Below are 19,602 nucleotides of genomic sequence, written 5' to 3'. Positions count from 1 at the left end.
TGTCCTCATTTCCTTTGCATGATCTGCCTTTAGCTTGTTTTTTTGGGAGACCCTTAGTTCTGGTGGGGTTTAATTGTGAATCATGGGTGAGGTATTGTTTTTATTGTAATGTGCAGAAATGATCAACAGCTCAATGGAAAAGTATGTATGAAAGGAAATATGGCCAGTACTTCAGTGCCTAAAATGATTATTAAACCAGTTGGGGTTTCATTTGAAAAGTTAGTTATTAAGTAGGTAGTCTTCCTATGATGAAATAGCAATAGGAACACTGCCTTTACTCAGAATATTTCTATGGGGGATTTTGGGTGCATCTTTTAATTATGATTTGAATGTATTGTGTCTTTCCTTTTTCTTGGTTACACCCATCTTCCCACTATGATTTATTTTGCTGTTTGCTTTAGAAATGCAAGGATTCTTACACTGATGTCTCAAAATTCTGAGCAGTAATTTTTTTCCAGGCAGAGTTGCATATGCAGGTTTAATACTTTTAAGTGGAGATGTGAACTCCATTGAAAATCATTTGTGGGTGGATTTGCAGCTGGGCTTCATGAAGGAATTTAGGTCATCTGCCAGAAAACAAAGCTGGAATGGTGTCAGGAGTCTGCACAAGAGGGTTATAGGTCTGGAAGTGGGACCAGAAGTGTGGTCCCAATCATACAATGGGAAGTGTATCATGGGGGGAGGGTGGGAAGTCCGGAAGTTAAGTCAGTATCAAAAATCACTCAGACACAACTGTAAAACTAATGAGGTAGATATAATAAGGGTAAACTACTAACCAATAAATAACTCCTAAGAAATTTAAAGAGAAAATAGTTTGTACTGGAAGGGTTGTTTATTGAGGTTTCCATCTATATTCATTGCAAATCCCAAATAAACAATTGCTTGGGAAACCACACTGATTTTCAGTATGTTTGTCCTTTGGAGGTAAGTTGAGGAAGTGCTGATTTAACTGTTGTTGTCCAAAGAGATTTTGAGGAGTAATACAGGACTTGATTCTCCTGTTCTTTAAGTTATTCAAGTAGAAAAATAATCCTTTGAGTAAGAAAAAGTGAAATTACCTGCTTTCTTTGCTACTTGGAAGTAACTTCAATATATCTGCGTAGAAATTCAAGCTAGAATTTGCATTAGTGTTTATTTTGGCTACTGGAATGTTTCCAAGGTGTCTTTAAAGAGTCTGGGTCCTGTTCTCTGCCCCATGGAAGAGTTTCTCAGGTGTGCTGCTGGCTCTGGGGAAATGTCCACAGGCAAGGAGAGCAGGAGGACAATGATGACATTACTGTGTGAACTGGAGGACAACCTTTCTCTATAAATACACATTATTTTTCCTGTTAAATGACTGATGCTGAGAGTGGTTTTTATATGAGCTATATTTAAGAGAGCATGTTATCCACTAAGGATGTTATTACGTGTTGCAAGAGTTTTAATATAAACTGTTTATATATATTGATCTTGTTGTATTTTAAGCTGTTTCTTCCTTATCTTCAACAGGCAGCCAGATAAACTAGTGGTGGTTTGGACAAGAAGAAGCAGAAGAAAATCCTCTAAGGTCAGTTGATTTCTTATTAAGTCACAACTTTAGTGACAAACAGGGTCAGTGGTTTGAGGGAGCAGCCAAATAAATAAATAAATGAGAAGTATTTTAGTTGTTGAATTTTCTTTTTAACTCAATTTGTACATAAAGTTCAGAATAAACTGCTGTTGATGTCAGTGCTAATTTATGGGAACTCTTAACTCTGATTCTAGCTTTGGTTATTTGTTTAGCAGAACTGTATTACTATCAATTCAATTCAGTTATTAATTGCTAGACCTAATTAGAAAGGAGAATTGGTTTCTTTACAACAAGTGTAATAAAAAAAAACTAATTAAAAAAAAGTAATAAAGAATCTGACATCCCTGCAATAGGCAGATAAAGCCTGAATAAGAGGCTATTTCACCTGAAATGCTACAAATAAAAAAGAATAAAAACAGGGTCTTTCAGCCCAGCAGTGTCTTTGAAGTGAATATTCACATTGTATTTCTACAAACAGTGTGGACAAACCCGTGAATTTGTGTTTCATGACTAATAACTTGGTAGTCTGAAGAATATGAAGTTCTGAATGAAGTCTCTCCAGTTTCTGATAAAGTTTGTCTTTCATGGGGATGGGAGTGCATGCTGTTTTCCCCCCTTCCCTGGAGAATCTCCTCTTCTCTTTGAGATGACTTGCTCTTACTTGCTCATGTGGCCTCTTAGCCTGGTTGGATTTATGGCAAATGATCTTGTCAGAGAGGAAATTTTGGAAGTTATAATAATTGTTTGACTCTTCAGTTAAAAAAAAAAAAAAAGATGGTCTAAGCTTCTTTTTTTGTGTGTGTGTATTTGTGTAATATAAAATGATATTTCAATGAACTCTATAGTAATAGAGAGAAGGCATCCACAATATAGACGATACCTCGAAATAATTGTGTTGAAGAACTTAAATATTTAGAAAATGTGATACACAGTTTTCTATCCTTCTCAGGAGAGACTTAGGGTTTATTTTTTACTGGTACTCCTCTTTTTCTGGCCTGTTTTTCTGATTGCTATGCATATTTGTTGTATTTTGTCTTTTTACTTGAGGTATAAGCTATTCCAAGCTGATTTAGATGAAGGCTGGTTCCTGACTGCACAACTAAATGTTGTGCATCCAAAATTCTGCTTCAGGTTTTAAAAACCCAAAGGTATTACCTGATGAGTAAACAAGGGTGTGAGCTCAGTCTGGTACCTGTTCCTGTTCCATGTTCCATACTCATCAGCAAAGCCAGTCAGACTATTCCTGTTTCACTGAAGCATCAACTGTCTCAAGTTCCTTTGAATTTATAGCACGGTGTGTATCTAGGCAGGAAGTGCTGATGTCAGTAACTGATGTCTGATGGGGCTCACTCTATGATAACCTCTCTGTATTAGTTTCATTTAATTTCAATTCTTTTGCACACAGAGATAAAAGTTATGTCAAACAGTAAGTGCAGTGCTTACACAAGCTTTGTAACCCTGAAAAGCTTGGTGATAAACAAGGTATTTGTTCATAAATGACTGTTTTGTTGGGATTCAGAAACAGAACCTGTAACAGAAGTCCAGAAATGATGGGTTTCTGCCTGTCATTTTATAGGATCCAAATGACAGCATTTCCCTGAGGCTACAGGGTTTTCTGGCATTAGCTCAGCCTTCTGGGCTTGAAGCTTTTTCAGCTGGGCCATAAAGTTCCATGATATGATCTCACTTTTGGTCACCAGGCAGTCGAAGCAACTCTTGGGTAAACTGGCAGATTTAAACCTGAGACTCAGAAAAGTCTCTGGCTGACTAAGTTGTGTTTAGTAAGATCCCACAAAGGTACTTTGAAAGTTGAGTGGCCCTGAAACCTGGGCAGTGTATAGAGTTAATTTTAAAGCTTAGGTAGTTGATGTGACTTGAGTAGTTTGGATCAAAAATTGTAGATCAATAAGTGTTCTTGATCTCTTAGTCATCCTGCCAGTAAAATAACGTTATTCAACATACTTGTTTCATCTAATTGCTTTATTGGAAACAAGTCAAATGAATATTTCCTCTCTTTCTATTTTTGGTGGACACTGGGTTCAGTGAGTACAAAGCATTAATAATTGTCTATATTTTTCAGCTTCTTGGGTGGGAAGAAGGGAGGGATGAGGTTTTAGCTTACTGTAAAGATATGAAGACATTTTTGGTGTTTATGTTTTATGAACTTTTAGGTCATTAGGGTTAATGAGGGATATTGCCAGCAGATAGTTCACAAACTCACAAACATGGTCCTTTGGATGCTCTTCAGCAGTTCTGTGTCTCTTTTCTATTGGGAAAGTACAAGAGATGTATTGAGCAAAAATGTGCAGCTGGAAGATGGAGCTATGGATGTCCACTGGGATGCCTGCTCTAACTGGTGTGATTTAAAATGCTGTTGAGCATTTTAAATTTTGAGTTCTTGATGTCCTTTGAAACCCTTGTTTTTGTGGGTTTCCATGATTTTGATATGCCTCCTGCCCCACATTCTCTTTTTCCAAATAAACTACAGTGATCCCTTTATTAAAAGAAATAGAGGCATCATGTGCAGGAGTCTGAATATTTTTCTTCTTACAGTGGGAAACATGGAATAGGAGCTGTAGATATGTTTAATTACAGTAAGTTTCAAAGTGTTGCAAATGAAAAGCAAATACTCATTTTGAAAGAGCATATAGATAGCAGTCTGTTGGGTGGATGGATACAAGACCATAAATATATCCAGCAGTTACTGACCTTAATGCAGATTTAAGTTACTTACAGTTCTATTTTGGGACCTGCTCTCCATGGGCAAGTCTAATTTCAATGTATTTCATGAGGTGTGTCAAGACGAGGTGGCTCTGTGTGATTTGGCATCTCCATTGTGTGTGCCAGGAATTTACATAAGATGGTGATTTGCACTTTTGCTGTGCTTGGCAGAATTACTGTGCAGTCCTAGAACCAAAATGAACTTTCAGCTTGGGGAGGGTGGGAGTTCCCTATCTGCTGGTGCAAATGTTGTCTGTTTGCAAAATCAGGTACGCTCTTAAAGCTTTATTTAGATGCTGCTCAGCATCCATGGTTTACAGAAGGTGCAGCCATAGACTTGTTTAATTCTTCTTCAGCACCCTGGCACACTAGGAAGTTGTCTGCCCAGGTATTTTTTTTTTTTTTTTTTTTTGAGTGGTGGAAGTATGTCTTTGTTCTACTGTAGAGCAAGGGAAAAGTGTGTTGAAAATATGTTTACCTTTATTTCACTGAGATGCTCTCAAATTTCCAGGCTTTGAACTAAGAAATTTCAGTTTGAAAATAGATGTTGCCATGATGTCGAGGAGGTACTTTCTACTATTCCTGTGAACATGCAGAGGCTTATGGTTGAATTACACACCTCAGAAGAATCAAATTTGCACTTGCTTCTGAGAGCCTGACAGAATTATTCTTCAAAGATTCTTTTTGTATAAAAGCTGAAAGAAGGTGCCTTGCCTTGATTTCAGTACTTCTCTTGCAGGTTTATCAAAAATGGTTTAAGCACAAAGGAGAAGGAACAATGCTGAGAAGAGGGAAAGAACTTGAGCAGTGAGAAGTAAGAGCCAAGAGAGGCAAAGGGGCAGGGAGTAAAAGGAATCCCTTGTACACAACAGCAGTGTGGCCAGCATTTTTCCAAGGTTCTGCCATCAATAAAGCAGCAGCTGGGTCACCTGTTTTGCTGTCCTTGGCAATCTGTTGCCTTTTCTGGCTACTTTATTGCCCAGTGCCAGCCCTGCCTGGCCCTGGCAGGCTGGAGTTTTGATCCTGACATGCTGGAGACTGCCACAGTTCAGTAGTGCCACTCATGGGGCTTCTCAGTTTTTTAGTAAAGTTACAAGGTCACGCTGTGATTGTAATCCCTGACTGTAAACTGGAGGTCATTAGTACTCTTCTTTTTTCTTGGAGTCACATAAAGTTGACTTGTGGTGACATTCTGAGGTGCAGTGATGGCTGTCCCAGAAAATGATGAGAAAAATAACTCTGTTCAGGTTTTTTTGTTTGTCTGGGCTTTGATTTTTTTAATTTGGTTGGTTGTTTTTCTTTTCTAGTAAGAAATCATATAGATGATGTGAGAAACTGATTGAAGAAATGGGGCAGAGGCTCTTTATCTGAGCATCATCTACTGTAGATGGTGAATAAGGCAAGATTTGGTGAACAAAATAGCATGAACCATGTATTTACTGCATGATGTATTCATCATGTATGTCATGAATGTGTGTGTGTGAAATCAAGCTTGAAGAGGTAGCCCTGTCCTAGAGAACCAGTGGTGGAGATGAGTTTTTGCTCATTCCCCAAGCTTAGCAGTCTTTCTGTAGCTTTTTAGCAGTAGTACACATATGCACAATGACATTTGTAACACACGTGCGTGCCGATGAATTGAAGACATTCATAGGAAGACCTGTGGGAATCCACTGGTTTCCTTGTCTACTCTAAAGGAGCACTGACAGCAATGTGTTGATCAAAGGCTGCCTGGAGTTTCCAGGGCTTTGAGCTTCCTTCTTTGGCACGTGCTGGGTTTTTTGGACTGCATCCCAGGGTATGAGTGTGACTGGAGCGTTGTTCTGGTGCCCAGCCTTTTTAACTGGTGGGCCAAGCACAGGGATTTCAAGATGATCGTGGGGGGGATGCAAGCTGTAGGCTGGAGTATGGTCTTTAATTTGTCTCCCTTTGTGACACTGAACTGCAGTTCAGAAGAACAAGAAGAAGCCTTTCACAAACTGCTGGTTTCCTCTGGTCTGAGGGAATTGGCAGCTTTTCCCAGCCCATTCTTTTTCCAGTAGGTCTGTTAAAAGCCATATACAACTCTGGCTGTCTTGGATGGTGAATGACTTTGGTGAGCATCACGTGGAGCAAATCCTTGGTGTTCCAATATTCCAAAGCCATACTGCTGGCATGGAGGCACCAGATGAAGCTGCTTAATGTCAGCTCTTCCTCTTGAGGTTTTTTTGGTTTTTTTCCTGTCTAAGTGTTCTGCCTGGATAACACTGAAGAAGAGAGATTATCCTTACAAGCTGAGCTGCCCTAAGCACTGCTGGAGCCAGCTGAGCTCCTCCTGGCTTCTTGTGCCCTGAACAGCCTGTCACACTGACAAGTAGCAGAGCTGGCCTGATCACAGGCAGCTGGCAAAATTTTATAAGAAAATCAGCAGTTTGCTGGCTCACAATAAAGCCACTCTTGTGGCTGCAGGTGAGGAATAATCCTAGGTCTGTTTCATATGAGTTTTGCTTTTAAAACCCAATATTGACAGCTTGGCAATAAGAACATATTTTTTATGCACAAATATAAGCTGTTCCATAATTTGCAGCAGGGTCAAAATATTATGGTCTGCTCTAGTATCTTACTGAAAAGTAGCCTGAGATTATCCTGCACAACAGGACGAGGCAAGGTGGTAGTGAAGAAAGCAGAAAAGAGATGAAGCATCTGAAAGTGCAGGCTCCTGAAATAATGTAGCATCAAGTCTGTCATTCCAGTTCAAGCACAGCAAAACAGCAGAGATGTTCTCATCACAGGTGGTGGATTGCAAAGCTGGCTGCCTGGATTTGAACTGTTGTTTTAAAGAGAAAAATGAATCTTAGAACTGGATAGCCTGAAGTGCCCATGCAAGTCTGTAGGCCCATCTCCACTGCCTTATCTTTAAGAGATTTTCTCCTCTCCCAGTCATCAGTTTTGTGCCAGAGCACTGGCGTAGGTTGGACAATGTCATTCACAGCCCTACTCTATTTATAGGGTATTTCAGCAGCCCCTCCTGTAGCTCCTGTTTCCAGATTTAAAAGCTTTCATGCTATGTTGTCTTCTCTCATTTTCTACTGACAGAAAAAGGAAAGAGTTGCCTTTTGCTTTGAAATGCAGCAGAGCACTTCTCTTTCCAGACCATGGTTCTCATCCCTCAGATCTGGAGATAAGTCAGGCAGGGCTGTGAGTGAGGCACCTGCCTAAGCAGAAAAGTCTGCCTAAGCAGAAGTTACTTCTACTTAGCTGCCCTTGCCTTGACTTCCAAGACAATGGGAGATGGCTGGTGAAGACCAGTAGCAAATGAGGAAAAAGTGGGTCTAAAGGCACAAGCATCCAATGGAAAATGGAATTAGAGGAGGGGATTAGGGTGGAAATGTACCGTGCAGATGCAGCATCTCGCCTCGGCTGAGCCCTGACAGCCAGTCCTTGTCACCTGCAGCGGTGGCCTGATCCAGCTCCAAGTCAAGGTTTATAATTCGGGAGTTGAAAGGGTTTTTTGATATAGGCCAGTTGTAACTTGAAGAAACTGCAACACCGAGGTGCCTGGCATGAGAAATGTTGCATTAGAATAACATTCTGCATCTTAATTTTGAATTACTGTCATTTGCTGGTCCTCTGTGTTTCTCAGGCTTTGCTTTCCCCTTTCCCTTTCTCCTTCCCAACAACCCAGACAGTCCTTTTGATGTTACCTTTTTCTGTCATGCTGTTTGTGTGATACAATGTTTATTTTTCAAAGCCTGAGGAGGACTTTGTAACATTCATGATCACAGAACAGCTTTGCTTTAAAAGCTCATTAGTTAGAGCTTGTCTCCTGGTTGTTGCTTTCAGTGACAGAAAAACATATATATCCCTGTGTGTTTATTGTGTCTCACTGACTTTCCTGGTGGGAGGAAATGCTGATAAAGGGCTTGAAGTGAAGTGTTGACTGCACCAGTGAATGCTCATTTTCTAGGTTTTTTTTAATAGATGGAACAAGTAATCCTCAGCTGAGCAGGCTGGCAGTGCCTGGACCTCGGACAGGAAAAGTTTGACATAATTGTCAGTATTGACCAAACCCATCAGGAAAACACAGGTTTCAGACACACCATGAACTCCAATTATTTTTGTACAAACTGGTTGGTACCTGGAAAGAGGATGGAGTTGCCCCTTTGGAGGATAGAAGTTAGTGATTTTACAAGATGCTTCCAGAGGATATGGCAGTGATCTTGTGCCTGGCTCTGGATCACTGCCTTGTGTCTGTTGAAGATCTCTGTGGGCAAGCTGGGAGTGATGCAGGGGGCTGCAGGTTCTGTGGGACAGACACACAAACTGCAGCTCCAGAGTCTGTGGTAGTAGTGACATCTACTGTGGTGTGTTTTGCTGCTCACAAAATGCCTTTTTCTTGTAAAATATATAAGTTTTGTTTGTGTTATTTGGTGTTGTTTGCTCAGTTGTTCAGAAAATACATCCAGGCCCTCTTTAGAATAATGAGATTAGACTGAAATTCATGCAGTAAAACCAGTAGAAATTGGGTTCTTTCAAGTTGCTCTTATTTTAAAATCTCCTTTTTTTTAGATGCTCCAAGTTTCTACTCTGCAAGCACAAAGCATAGACACTCACTGAAAAATCTGATCTAATAAGGCCTCTTTGGGAGCTGCAGTTTCAAGCAGAACACCAAAGATAAAAAAAATGTGATAAAACCAAAGGAGAGCTGGCAACGTTTGGCACTCCCTGCTGTACATGGTGGCAGAGAGTTGCTGCCTCCAAAGGGATGGGGCTGCTTCTCCAGCTTTGTCTTTCCCACCTTGGTACAGCAAAGTCATCCTTCAAGTTGCTCAGGTTACCTCAACATCCCTAAGAACCTGAGTCACAGGTCTTGCTAACCTTATTAAAGCAGAAATATGTTCTAATATTCTAATATTCAATTTGAATCTGAAGTTCTGAGTGTTGGAAGGAGTATAAAATTGCAATGACTGATGCTCTAGAATTATAAAAAGAAGAAAGCCAAGTTAATTGGCTTCAGGTAACAGTAAATAGATTGCACAGTCTTTCCTGATAAGACATCCACACATTTCTAATAACACCCTGGCTAAGTAGCTGTCACTTCTGCAGCAGCATCCTTCCCTCATTTGTCTTACAGCATCACAAAAGAGATTAGGTTAAGCTTGGAAAAAGGCATACATATTCCAAACCAGAGCAGAAATGCTCACACTAATCCAAACTGATGCTCAAAGGTAGACAGGTCCTCAGTCTATTTAACTGTTGGGTTTTTGTTATCTTTTCTAGGTGTAGGTACCCCAGCATATTAATTCTTAAAAACTTAAATGTTTTAGTAGCATTATAAATCAAAGTTTTCACTTTTCTTTCTGCACGTGAAACTTCTTGCTCCATTTATGTGTAAATGTGATTAGACCTGCACTGTGTTGTACACAAAACAATACTCAGCTTGCTACAGAAGTTCTGACCTTACAGCCTTAATTTTTGTAAGGTTCTGAGTGTCCTGACCTGTGCTATGTAATAAAAAAGCTGAGTTTAGGATCTTGTGAGGAACAGCTTTAGTTCAGTGGAAAGCTCTGAGTTTCCTTACTGTCATTTTTAATTGTGTCCTTTGAAGTGTTCAGTAGTGTCATGGGTTTAAGAGCGTGACTTTTTTTGAGTCAGTGATATGTTACTTTTACCTGCATGCCCTGGGTCCTGTGGGAGTCAAGTCAGCACTTTTATAATGGCTTTAAACAACTGGGTATTTTTCTTCCTTTAGGCACACAGCTGGCAGCCTGGAATCAAGAACCCATACCGTGGGGTGGTGGTATGGCCTGTACCTGAAAATGTTGAAATTACTGTGACTCTCTTCAAGGTATGTTTTTTTGAAAGCATAATCCTTACTATTTCCTAAAAAATACATGAAAAATTCGGTCTGGAAATTTTTAGATTACAGTCACAAGGTCTAATCTTGCTGGTTTTATGTCATTAACCACACAACCTTACGTCCTCCATTCAAATCTGGGTGAGAGGGATGGTCTGTTCCCTGCCAAAGCTGACTTCTGTAGTTTAGTTGACACACTGAAATACCCATTGAGCTGATTATGGCGAGGCATTGGCACAGAGTCCAGCACATGTGTAACTGTGCACGTAGTACATGTGTAAGGACTTGGTATGGGTTACAGCCTGGTAAATTTTCTTTAAATACTGGAAGGCAGAAGTTGTCATAACACAGTCATTTCTAGACTTCCTTGTTCAGTTTCAGTGCACACTATTGGCTGCAACAGAATCCAGCTCCTCATTTCCCATTATTTAGAATGCTACACAACCATCACAGCACTGATGTGATTGCAGCTGTAAGAGTGGGTGTGCAGTATTTGAGCAGCACAGAGAATTATAAGATTTACAGGGAAATTATTTATTTTTTTTAACTGTTTTTGCATTTGTTCTACTAAAAAAAAAAGCTTATTTGTGTGGCTGTGAAGCAGGAGGAGGAAGTTATGCTTGAACTTATTTCTCAGATATCATTGGGCAAGGCCCTTTCTGCATAAAGATAAACAATGTAGCTTTGCATGCATGACAGTGTAGGAGGCTGAAGATTTTGGAGATTTTCATTCCATAGTTTTTCCTCGTTCTTTACTCTGGTGCCTTCATCTACATTCTGGCTGTTCTTATTCCTAGCTGCTCCCTTTGCAGCTTAGGGCAACAGTAACATACTTCTTTCTAATTAGCAATATTTGTGTTTTTTTGTCTTGGGGAATTTCCTGAGCTTGGATGTGGCTTCTGATTAGCCTTAGAATGGGAATTAATTACTTGGTTCATTAAAATGAAAAAAAGGGGTTGCCTTATTTTCCCCCCATTTTTTTTGAATTCCTGCCTTTGGGATGAACACAAACTTCTCAGGTTGGCAGTGATCATAAACTATCATAAACTTGTCTCTCTTCTTAGCAAGCACGTAATCTTCAAATGAGATTCAAAAGTTCACTACCAAAAATTGGTAGGATCTCTGCTTGGGCTAAGAAACTTGTCAGCTTTATGTGGCAGTGCTACATGTCTGTACGATCTGAATGTGGTTATGCAACACTGTAAATGTTTCTTGATATTTTCAACATTTAAAGTGAAGCAGAAATGTACATAAATCTTGATGGTGATTATGATGTTACCTGAAGGATGAGAAATAAAGTGTTTTTTGGGTCCAGCTCTGTGATACTGCGGCTTTGGAATGAAGGTGTCTTCCAGCCTTCTCTTGCCATTCCATTTTTTATTTACAATTTACATTTGTACTGATTCAGGGTTCTGTTATGTAGAACAGCTCAGCAGCCTTGTTAGTTGTGTAACTGAGACTGAGGGTAGTAGTGAGGGATGGAAGGACCTCTGGAGCCAGTGTCAGGTATTAAAAAAGCTTAATTTTACCCTGCAGGCAGATCTGTTCACTAGACTTCTTCCTCTACCCTAAAAATGAGCCTGCCTGTCACAAGAATTGGTCTGGGAAGAGGAGTGTGAATAACCCCAGCAGCTGTGCCTACTGTAAATGGTACTCACTGGTCTCTGGGGGAATGAGCACTGGATTTATAATCAAAATGTTGAGAACCATCACACTATCAGGCAGCTCTTACTATAAAATCTGCTCTAATTGATCCTCCAGCTCTAACAAGAGTGTCTGTAAGTGACCAGGTACCCTTTGTTCTCTGTGAGGGAATGCATGGGTGGCACAGAGCAGTTTATTGAGCAGGCTGTGTGATGGCCCAGGGCTGCTGTACCTGTGTCAGAGCAGCAGCCTGCCTGCCTGAGCTGTGAGGGGCAGGGGATTGCAGGCAGAAGATGGTGTTGGCCCAGTTCAGGCTGTGCCCAGTCCCCTGATGGCTTTGTTGGCTCTGTGGTGCTTCAGCTGCAGCACAGGATGTGTCCCAGCACCCATTGAGCTGGCATTTCTGTAGTTGTAGGTTCTGGGCAAAGGCAGTCAAAAAGAACTGGCTGTTTGTCACACAGCTGGTGCATTGTGTGGGCAGCGCTGGAGCAGTGGGAAGTGTGTGATGGCACTCTGCAGCCGCCTTTCTAGAGCTGACTTGGAAGTTGGGTATTTATATTGTTCCTTCCTCTAGAAGAAAGGGGACAAAAAGACTGAAAACAGTAAAGCTCAGAAAAAGAGGCTGCTCATCTTGCAGTTCTGTAAAATTCCTTTATGGAGCCAACCCCCTGCGTAGGAGGGTGATTATTGAAGGGTTGGCACTTTGCAATACGTGCACTCGGCCTGGCCTTGTTTAACAACCAGGAGCTGTTCGCTTTCACCACCACCTGAGAAGCTCAGGGAGCTGCTGCCTCCTTGTCCACCCTGGCAGAGCCCAGAGCTGGGAGCTGGCTGCTCCCACAGAGCTGTGTAGCAATCACAGATAACAAATGAGTGCTGTTGGGAATGGAAGGAGGGGGCTCCAGACAGACAGCTATGTGTTGTGGGAAATGATTCACACGCTAGTGGCAGTGCATTCGTAAGTGGCTGTTGAAATGTGTTGCTGGTAGGATTAGGAGATAAGTCAAGGTTTCAAGTGCTGATGAGAATGTTAAGAGTCTCCTCTCCAGCAGTCAGCTGTGGACACTTGAGAGCTGGCTAAGCAAAATCCCTGTGATCAGTCAACAGATGAGATATTCTGCATTATCTGCACAGCCCTACTTTGGGTGTTACCTTGTTTACGACAACATATTTGTAATTCTTGCACAAGCAAAGTACTGAAGAGATTACAACCTTCATTTAGAAAACTTTAACTTCAAGTAATTTTATGCTTTTGTTTGTTTGTTTCAATTAATTCTGGGCTGCTGGTAAAATTTCACAGTGCCCTGGAGTCATGTGGGGAAAAGCATCATATGGATATATTGATCCAGCTTCCCTTGACTAGCTGTAGCTCCTGCCCATCCAGCCACTGAAGTTGTAATTACATAAAAAATTCAATGTGTTCTGAAAGTTTAACTTCCTTTGCTGAGCTCCACACTGATGTTTAGTTATGCCTTGGGTTTTTCAACCAAACTGGGGAGAAAGAAACATCCTGAAACAATAAGCCTATTGTGCATTTAAAATCCATAATTTGTGGTGCTTTCATGGAAAGATTCACAAGTGCCAGAAAAGCCAGAGCTGAATTTTCACCTTTTTTTTTTTTTCTTTTTCTTTTTTTTTACCATGGTTGTGCTCCAGAAGTTAATATTTTAGAGTCGTTACATTAGGGAAGTTTAACTACTATGTGTGAAAACTTGCATACTTTTTTGTGGGTTTATTTACAAACAGAGATCTTTATCAGCTGAGAGAGATTTTAAACCAGAAATTTTCAGTGCTTTTAGTAAAGCTAAATGAACATCAATTGTACTATGAGGATTTAAATTGCAGTGTCATTGTTTTCTAGCTCAAAAGCAAAGTGACTTCCTGAGCAAAAATGTTTGTTCTTCAGGAGTAAGCGTGGACTTTGCTTCATTGGGTTACGCAAAACACTTGTTTTGTCAGTAATGTACGTGGTTTATCACACCCATGTCCATTGCAACGGCAGGGACCATTACCAACTCTTAATTCCAAGGTTTGAAAAAGACATTTTTAAAGGCATAGCTTTCTAAGCACACACACAAAAAATTTATTAGTAAAATAAGAATTAAATAGATGTTCAAGGCATACTTGTGTAGTTGAAAGTATTCCTGTCCCCACATATTACTCAGAAAAAATCCTTGTCATTCTTCTTGAAAGCCCAAGTCTATCATGCTTTGATTTTATAGAATAATAATTGTCCATGCAGGAACACTTCACCGAAGGCAATGTGTTTCTCGGGGGAGGAAAAAAAAGAACCCAAATCAGCCCCAAACCTCTTCATAATGCAATTTCTCGTAAGTAAGGACCAAGTTCAGGTTCAGAATATACTTATTTCAGTTTAGGAGGGACCAGGGTCTTGAGCAGATACTATGGAGAATACTTCATAGGAGCGAAAACCAGTTCCATAGGCAAGGTGTTGTGTGTCAGACATAAAAATCATAAGCTTGGGGGAATAAGCACATTTGCATATAAAAAAGTTAAATTGTTAAAGATGTAAAGGATTAGTGGGGGACTAATTTAAAAAAAAAAAAAAAAAAAAAAAGACATTCAATGCTTGTTGCCTTTCTCAGAGGCTTTACAGGAAAGTGTGAGCTTGGTGTGGTGATGCACAGGGATGTTTCTGCTGGTCTCCTCAAAGCTCCTTGCTTCCTGGCAGCTCCAATTAAAGCTGATCACAGTTGTATGTGATTTTCTAGACTAATCAGACCTCTGTAATCGGCACTGAAAGCAATAAGAATTGGGTCAAATTCTGAGTCTTGTGCAGTTTCAAGCAGGCAAGTACAAAAGCTGAGGACAGATGCTGGAGTACCCGGAGCATCTGCTGCAGGTCACTGGGAAAGGGAGATCACACACCCTGTCAGCGTTTGATGTGATTCACTGTGACAGTCCTTAAGTAGTTATTCCCCAAGAAGAAAGACTGAAGATTAAGGCTGGTATGAAGTGATCTAATTGAAAGACAAGCTTCAAAAACCAGGAACGCTTAGGGAGGAGGCATGGGGAAGGAAAGGAGGAAGGGACTAACAGTCTGAAGGTCTTCCCTACCCACTCGCCTGCTGATTAGGAAATGCAGCAGTCCCCTGATACGTCCTCTGTTCCTATTACAATAAATGCAAAAATAAATCTGAATATAACCTGAATTATTGGAGAAATTTTACCTTTGTTCAGTCATCTGAAATCACTTTGTACTCTGCAGAAAAGATCTAGTCCTTGGCAGAATGGATTCATGATGGGCTGATCAACAGAGAACAGAAAAATGTGTCTGACATGTCCTTTCTCTTCCTAATCCCAGAAGAGTTGACTTTTTGGGTAGTTGGCATGTAGATGGGTAGAATGGTGTCACAGAAAGAAGCTAAGGGGTGGGATTGCAAAGAAAAGCTGATGTCCTGTTTCTTGCACAGTTCCCTGCTATTTGCTTCTTACCCGAGTGTTACTTTTGGCACGCTAAGGTCATCTTGTGAGACAAGATAGAGAGGAAAAAAGGGTAGAGGAAAAAAAGGCTCTAAAACTTAGTTGAAGATGCTGAAAGGGAACATCAAACTGAGACAGGAAAATGGGACCCATGTCTTGGTATTAAAAATAATGTTGGTTTTTTTTTTTCACATAGTAAAATGAGGAGTAGTAACAGGCTGTTCAGTCCATTTGCCCTAATGCTTACAGTTTTCAGTTCTTGGTGAAACCATAGTGAGTGCTGGGTAGAGTGTAATTCTGCATCTGTGGTATGCTGGTGAAGCAAATACACATTATATATATAAAAAAAAAAAATCTTTTGCCAACTCCCATCATTTTACAGTGAGATGTGAGGCAATTTGTTCCTTAATCTTTTGAAGTAATTTTCATTATCATTTGCTTTTAGGAAATAGGAATGAGGTCTGTTTATAACTCTTGACTTTAGGTATTCCCAGCTTGTATCTGCTTGCAGGTGAGGTGAGGTTTTGTGTGCCCTGTTACCAGAGAGTGCTTTCATATAGTACAGGAGCTTTCCAAAGGCTGCTATAACCATTACTCCTGGAGTTATTCTTCTTTGGAATAGCATTTTTTTTCCTAAAGCACAGTCACCTGTATAGTCCTCAAATAATAGTCTGCTAAATACATCACATGAGTTTTATGTGGGGAATGAATGGAGAATATGGATTAGCCAGTGAGGGAAGTATGTGGTGGTGTGGATTTTTTTACTGGTATTTGCTCTCTTCAAATCCAAAATAAGATGAAACATTAGCCAGATTTATAGAAATGTCACCTGTTACAGAGACCACATGAGGAAATGTCATGCCCCAAATGTAACATGTTGTTTGCTGTAGAAACTGTTATAACTATAATCATACAAGAAACTGTGTTATAACTATAATCATACATGTATCTGTTTACATGACCACACAATAAAGTCCTGAGTTAATCAGAAATAGGACTCTATGCTGTTCCTTGGGCTTCTCATAAAAGCATTTTAGTGGAAGAGTGAAGCCACTTATAATGTCTGTTGCAAGGAAATGCTGATGCTTATATATATAAAATTATTCAGGCTTCTCTCTTTCTGGAGACATGTAAAAACTATTAAGAAACGTTTTTTTTTTAAAAAAAAAATCTGTATTTGCCTTTAAATCTCAGATATCCTACACATATGCAAAGTGTTCATGTATCAGCATATTTAATACTCTCTGAACATGTGGCAAGACTGTTCATTAGAGAAGTCCTTGAAGCTTTTAAGAGCTGTTTTGGGGCAATACACTGCATTTATCTTCCTAAAGTGTTCACAACTTGCTTTCAAGTGTGTGCTAAAATGTTGAACATTAAGGAGTCTTTGCATTATACAGTGTTATTTTGCTCTGTCAGATGATCAGAAATACTCAGCAGAGCACCTGGTTCTGTAGCCCTCAGAGGTGTGAGTTTTATTGCCACTGACCGAGAGCTTGGTTTGACTTTGTAGATTATTGCCTTGCAGAAATAAAACAGGGAGTGTTTTGTTTGTTACATGGGATAAAATATTTGACATATTATAATATAAAATATTTGGATTAATATAATATAATGGAATATAATATAAAATATTGGAAGCAGTTTTAGGTCAGCCTGTGAGCTTGTCCTAATAGCTTTTGGGGGAGTTTGGGGAAAGAAATTTAGTAGGATGAAATATTTAAGAGTTGAGTCACTTACTATGGAGTAACTTATTAAAACAAAAAGTGGTTAATGATCCCATTAAATCTCATTATGTCATTTCATGCTGTATCAAAGGAAGCAATTAAACAGAAAGGTAATTGCCCCAGGTTAACTCCTAAAAAATGTAAGTATTTAATAGCTGGATTACAGAAAGTTACATCTTTAGAGTTTATATAGTATACACCAAACCCATAGGTATGATGTACTTTATTTACATAATGCAGAATTCCACAAACCTGATTAATGTGATGGAGTGATAATTACATAATCTGATATTTACAAGACATGAATTGGACCATGGAGATACCTCAGTGTAATTTTGTATGTATCTACTTGCCCTTCTGTCCTTATGGTTACTGATACAGCGTGTTTTGACACTCATTTGCAGTATTTAAATTATTATCCTTTTTTAAAAAAAACTATTAAAAGATTTATTCATCTATAAAAACAAATCATCGGTTTTGACATAAGTTTTTAGCAACATCTTATATTCTTTCACTGGAAGTGTTTTACAGGGAGGCTGCATGGAACCCACTTGGCTGGGTTTTGGAGGAAGGATGCACAAGAGGAGATGGGGTAATATCCTCCTACAAGTGTTACTGTAGTTCATCCAAAGAGGAGGTTCATTTAAGAGCACACTTCCCAAGTATTTTGTGTGCTGGAAAAATTAAAGAAAAAACATTTTTTTTCCTCTGGTTGTTGGTGGTATAAGCTCATTACTTACAAAATATTTTATGTATTCAGAGAAAACTAGTTAGAAAGTGGCACAGTACTTCTCCCCACTGTTTGACTTCAAAGCAAAACTGAAGTGAAACAAGGGTTAAAGCAAAGACTAAGATAAAGTGTGTCAAGAAGATTCTGGAAAGAAAAGGAAGATGGTACTAAGGGATATAATATAGTAGAGAAAAAATCTTGATGCATTTTGTTAATTTAAAGCAGCAAGATGGAACTGCTGTGCTTGCTGTAGTGTCAGGACCAGTTGCCAAATAGAAGCAAGAAAACTGAGATGCTGAGGGGGTCTGATATATGACATTGGTAAATGCTGATGATATGGAAATGACATTTACTTCCAAAGACCTATGGCATGCAAACATCAGAGGAGAATTGAGTGTTTTCCTGAAACTAGAAATAATAGGATAGAATTGAGGTATAGCAAAAGCAGGTTTCATGTCAAAAGAAAGACTTGAGACACATTTTCTTAGTGTGAGAATCTATTTTGCACGAGGAGTAGAAATTTTGCTGCAGTTGTTCAGAACTCAGACTGGATGATCAATAATTTTTTTTAAAAAAAGTATTTTGTTTAAAGTAAGATCCTTGGTAGAGGATTGAGAGGAACAACTTAGTGTCTTCTCCACTGTTATTTTACTTTCAGACAACAACAATACAGACCACTCCAGCAGACTGAAAGCTCATTAAATTAAAAAAAAAAAAAAAGCGCCAAATATATGAACTTCATTGTTATTTTTCTTCCTGTTAGTGAAAATGTTTTCTGATCCTCACATGTGATATGATAGAAATGTTGTGAACTCAGTATAAGTATTGAAGAAATCTGCAGTGGAAGGAGGTGCTGTGCTGAAGCTGTGACTTTGGATCTCTCTTGTGCTCATAGAATCTGGGCCTGAGGAGGTTGGGGTGTGCATCTACTCACTCCAGATGGAAGCAAGTGGCTCCCTCCACTGTTATCTGCAAGATTTGGATTTGTTTGGTTTATCTGGGATGTGAAACTTGAGAATTAAAGAGAGATTTTTTTTTTTCCCTGCTTTTTTCCCCCCCTGAATAAAAGGAAACAGAATTACAGGCCTTCAACAGCATCAACCTCATGTTTGTATCTCTAAAAGTCTTTATTAAATCCTCACTGGCAGTTTTACCCCAATTTGTTCATCATATAGTGGACATCCTATAAAGCCTACATCCTAGCTAAAATATTTCCCTCTGGCATCTTCTGTGGGTAAAAATAATTCAGACTGTACGAAAATCTTGGCTGTGTTGCAGTCTCTTGCATCCTGGATTATTTTTAGACTCAAGTTCTTTGGTTTGTTTTTCTAGGATCCCCATGCTGAAGAGTTTGAAGACAAGGAATGGATGTTTGTCATAGAGAATGTAAGCTGGAATGTTTTCTATATATACTGTTTTTCTATACATACAAGACTTAATAATTAAAAAAGATTAAAAGGTGTCCAGATGCTGAAAAAATCTTGAATAAAATTTGAGCAGCTGAACCACTGTAAATCCTAGCTCTGTAGTAATGAAGGCTTATTAAAATACCTATTGTTACATTACAATTAAAATACAGGAGAGGGGAGTGCTGAATTTTTTCCCTGCAAGCATCAGTCTGCCTTGCATTAGTTTGCTGTGAGCAGTGGAGTGAACAAGTTCGAGCTGGGTCATGACTCACTGTTTTATGGGCTGTGACACATTATTTGTGTATGAGCAGGGCGGTGAACAAGTCAGAGCTGGGTTATGACATCTGTATGTCCCAAATGGCAACTCTGGGCTGGAGTGCCACTCTCTAGGGGAGAGCAGGGGCTCGTTGCTCGCCTTTGATGGGTGAGTAATTTGGGGCAGGATGGAGCAGCCGTGGTCACGCAGCGGGGAGTGCGAGTTGTGAGCTGCTCCCTGGGATCCCTCTGCATGTCCTGTGCAGAGTGAAAACCCAGAAGCTGCTCCT

At 39.6% G+C, this 19,602-nt stretch overlaps 1 protein-coding gene across 14 annotated transcripts in view; it reads left to right on the top strand.

Annotated features, from left to right (window-relative positions):
* EHBP1 (EH domain binding protein 1) overlaps nt 1-19,602 on the top strand; it is a 206,078-nt gene that overhangs the window by 25,721 nt on the left and 160,755 nt on the right. For all 14 annotated transcript variants that reach the window (XM_088053031.1, XM_088053030.1, XM_088053025.1 and 11 more), the window contains exons 2-4: nt 1,489-1,546; nt 9,999-10,094; nt 18,981-19,034. In XM_088053031.1, coding sequence (XP_087909157.1) covers nt 1,489-1,546; nt 9,999-10,094; nt 18,981-19,034 — 208 coding nt within the window. The remainder of the gene's footprint in view (nt 1-1,488; nt 1,547-9,998; nt 10,095-18,980; nt 19,035-19,602) is intronic.

The sequence above is a fragment of the Pseudopodoces humilis genome, chromosome 3, assembly GCF_049639895.1.
Source record: "Pseudopodoces humilis isolate 2021_Gansu_Grassland_sample_001 chromosome 3, ASM4963989v1, whole genome shotgun sequence".
Taxonomy (NCBI): domain Eukaryota; kingdom Metazoa; phylum Chordata; class Aves; order Passeriformes; family Paridae; genus Pseudopodoces; species Pseudopodoces humilis.
Note: the sequence above shows the minus strand (reverse complement) of the source record. Positions and strands in the feature narration are given on the sequence as shown.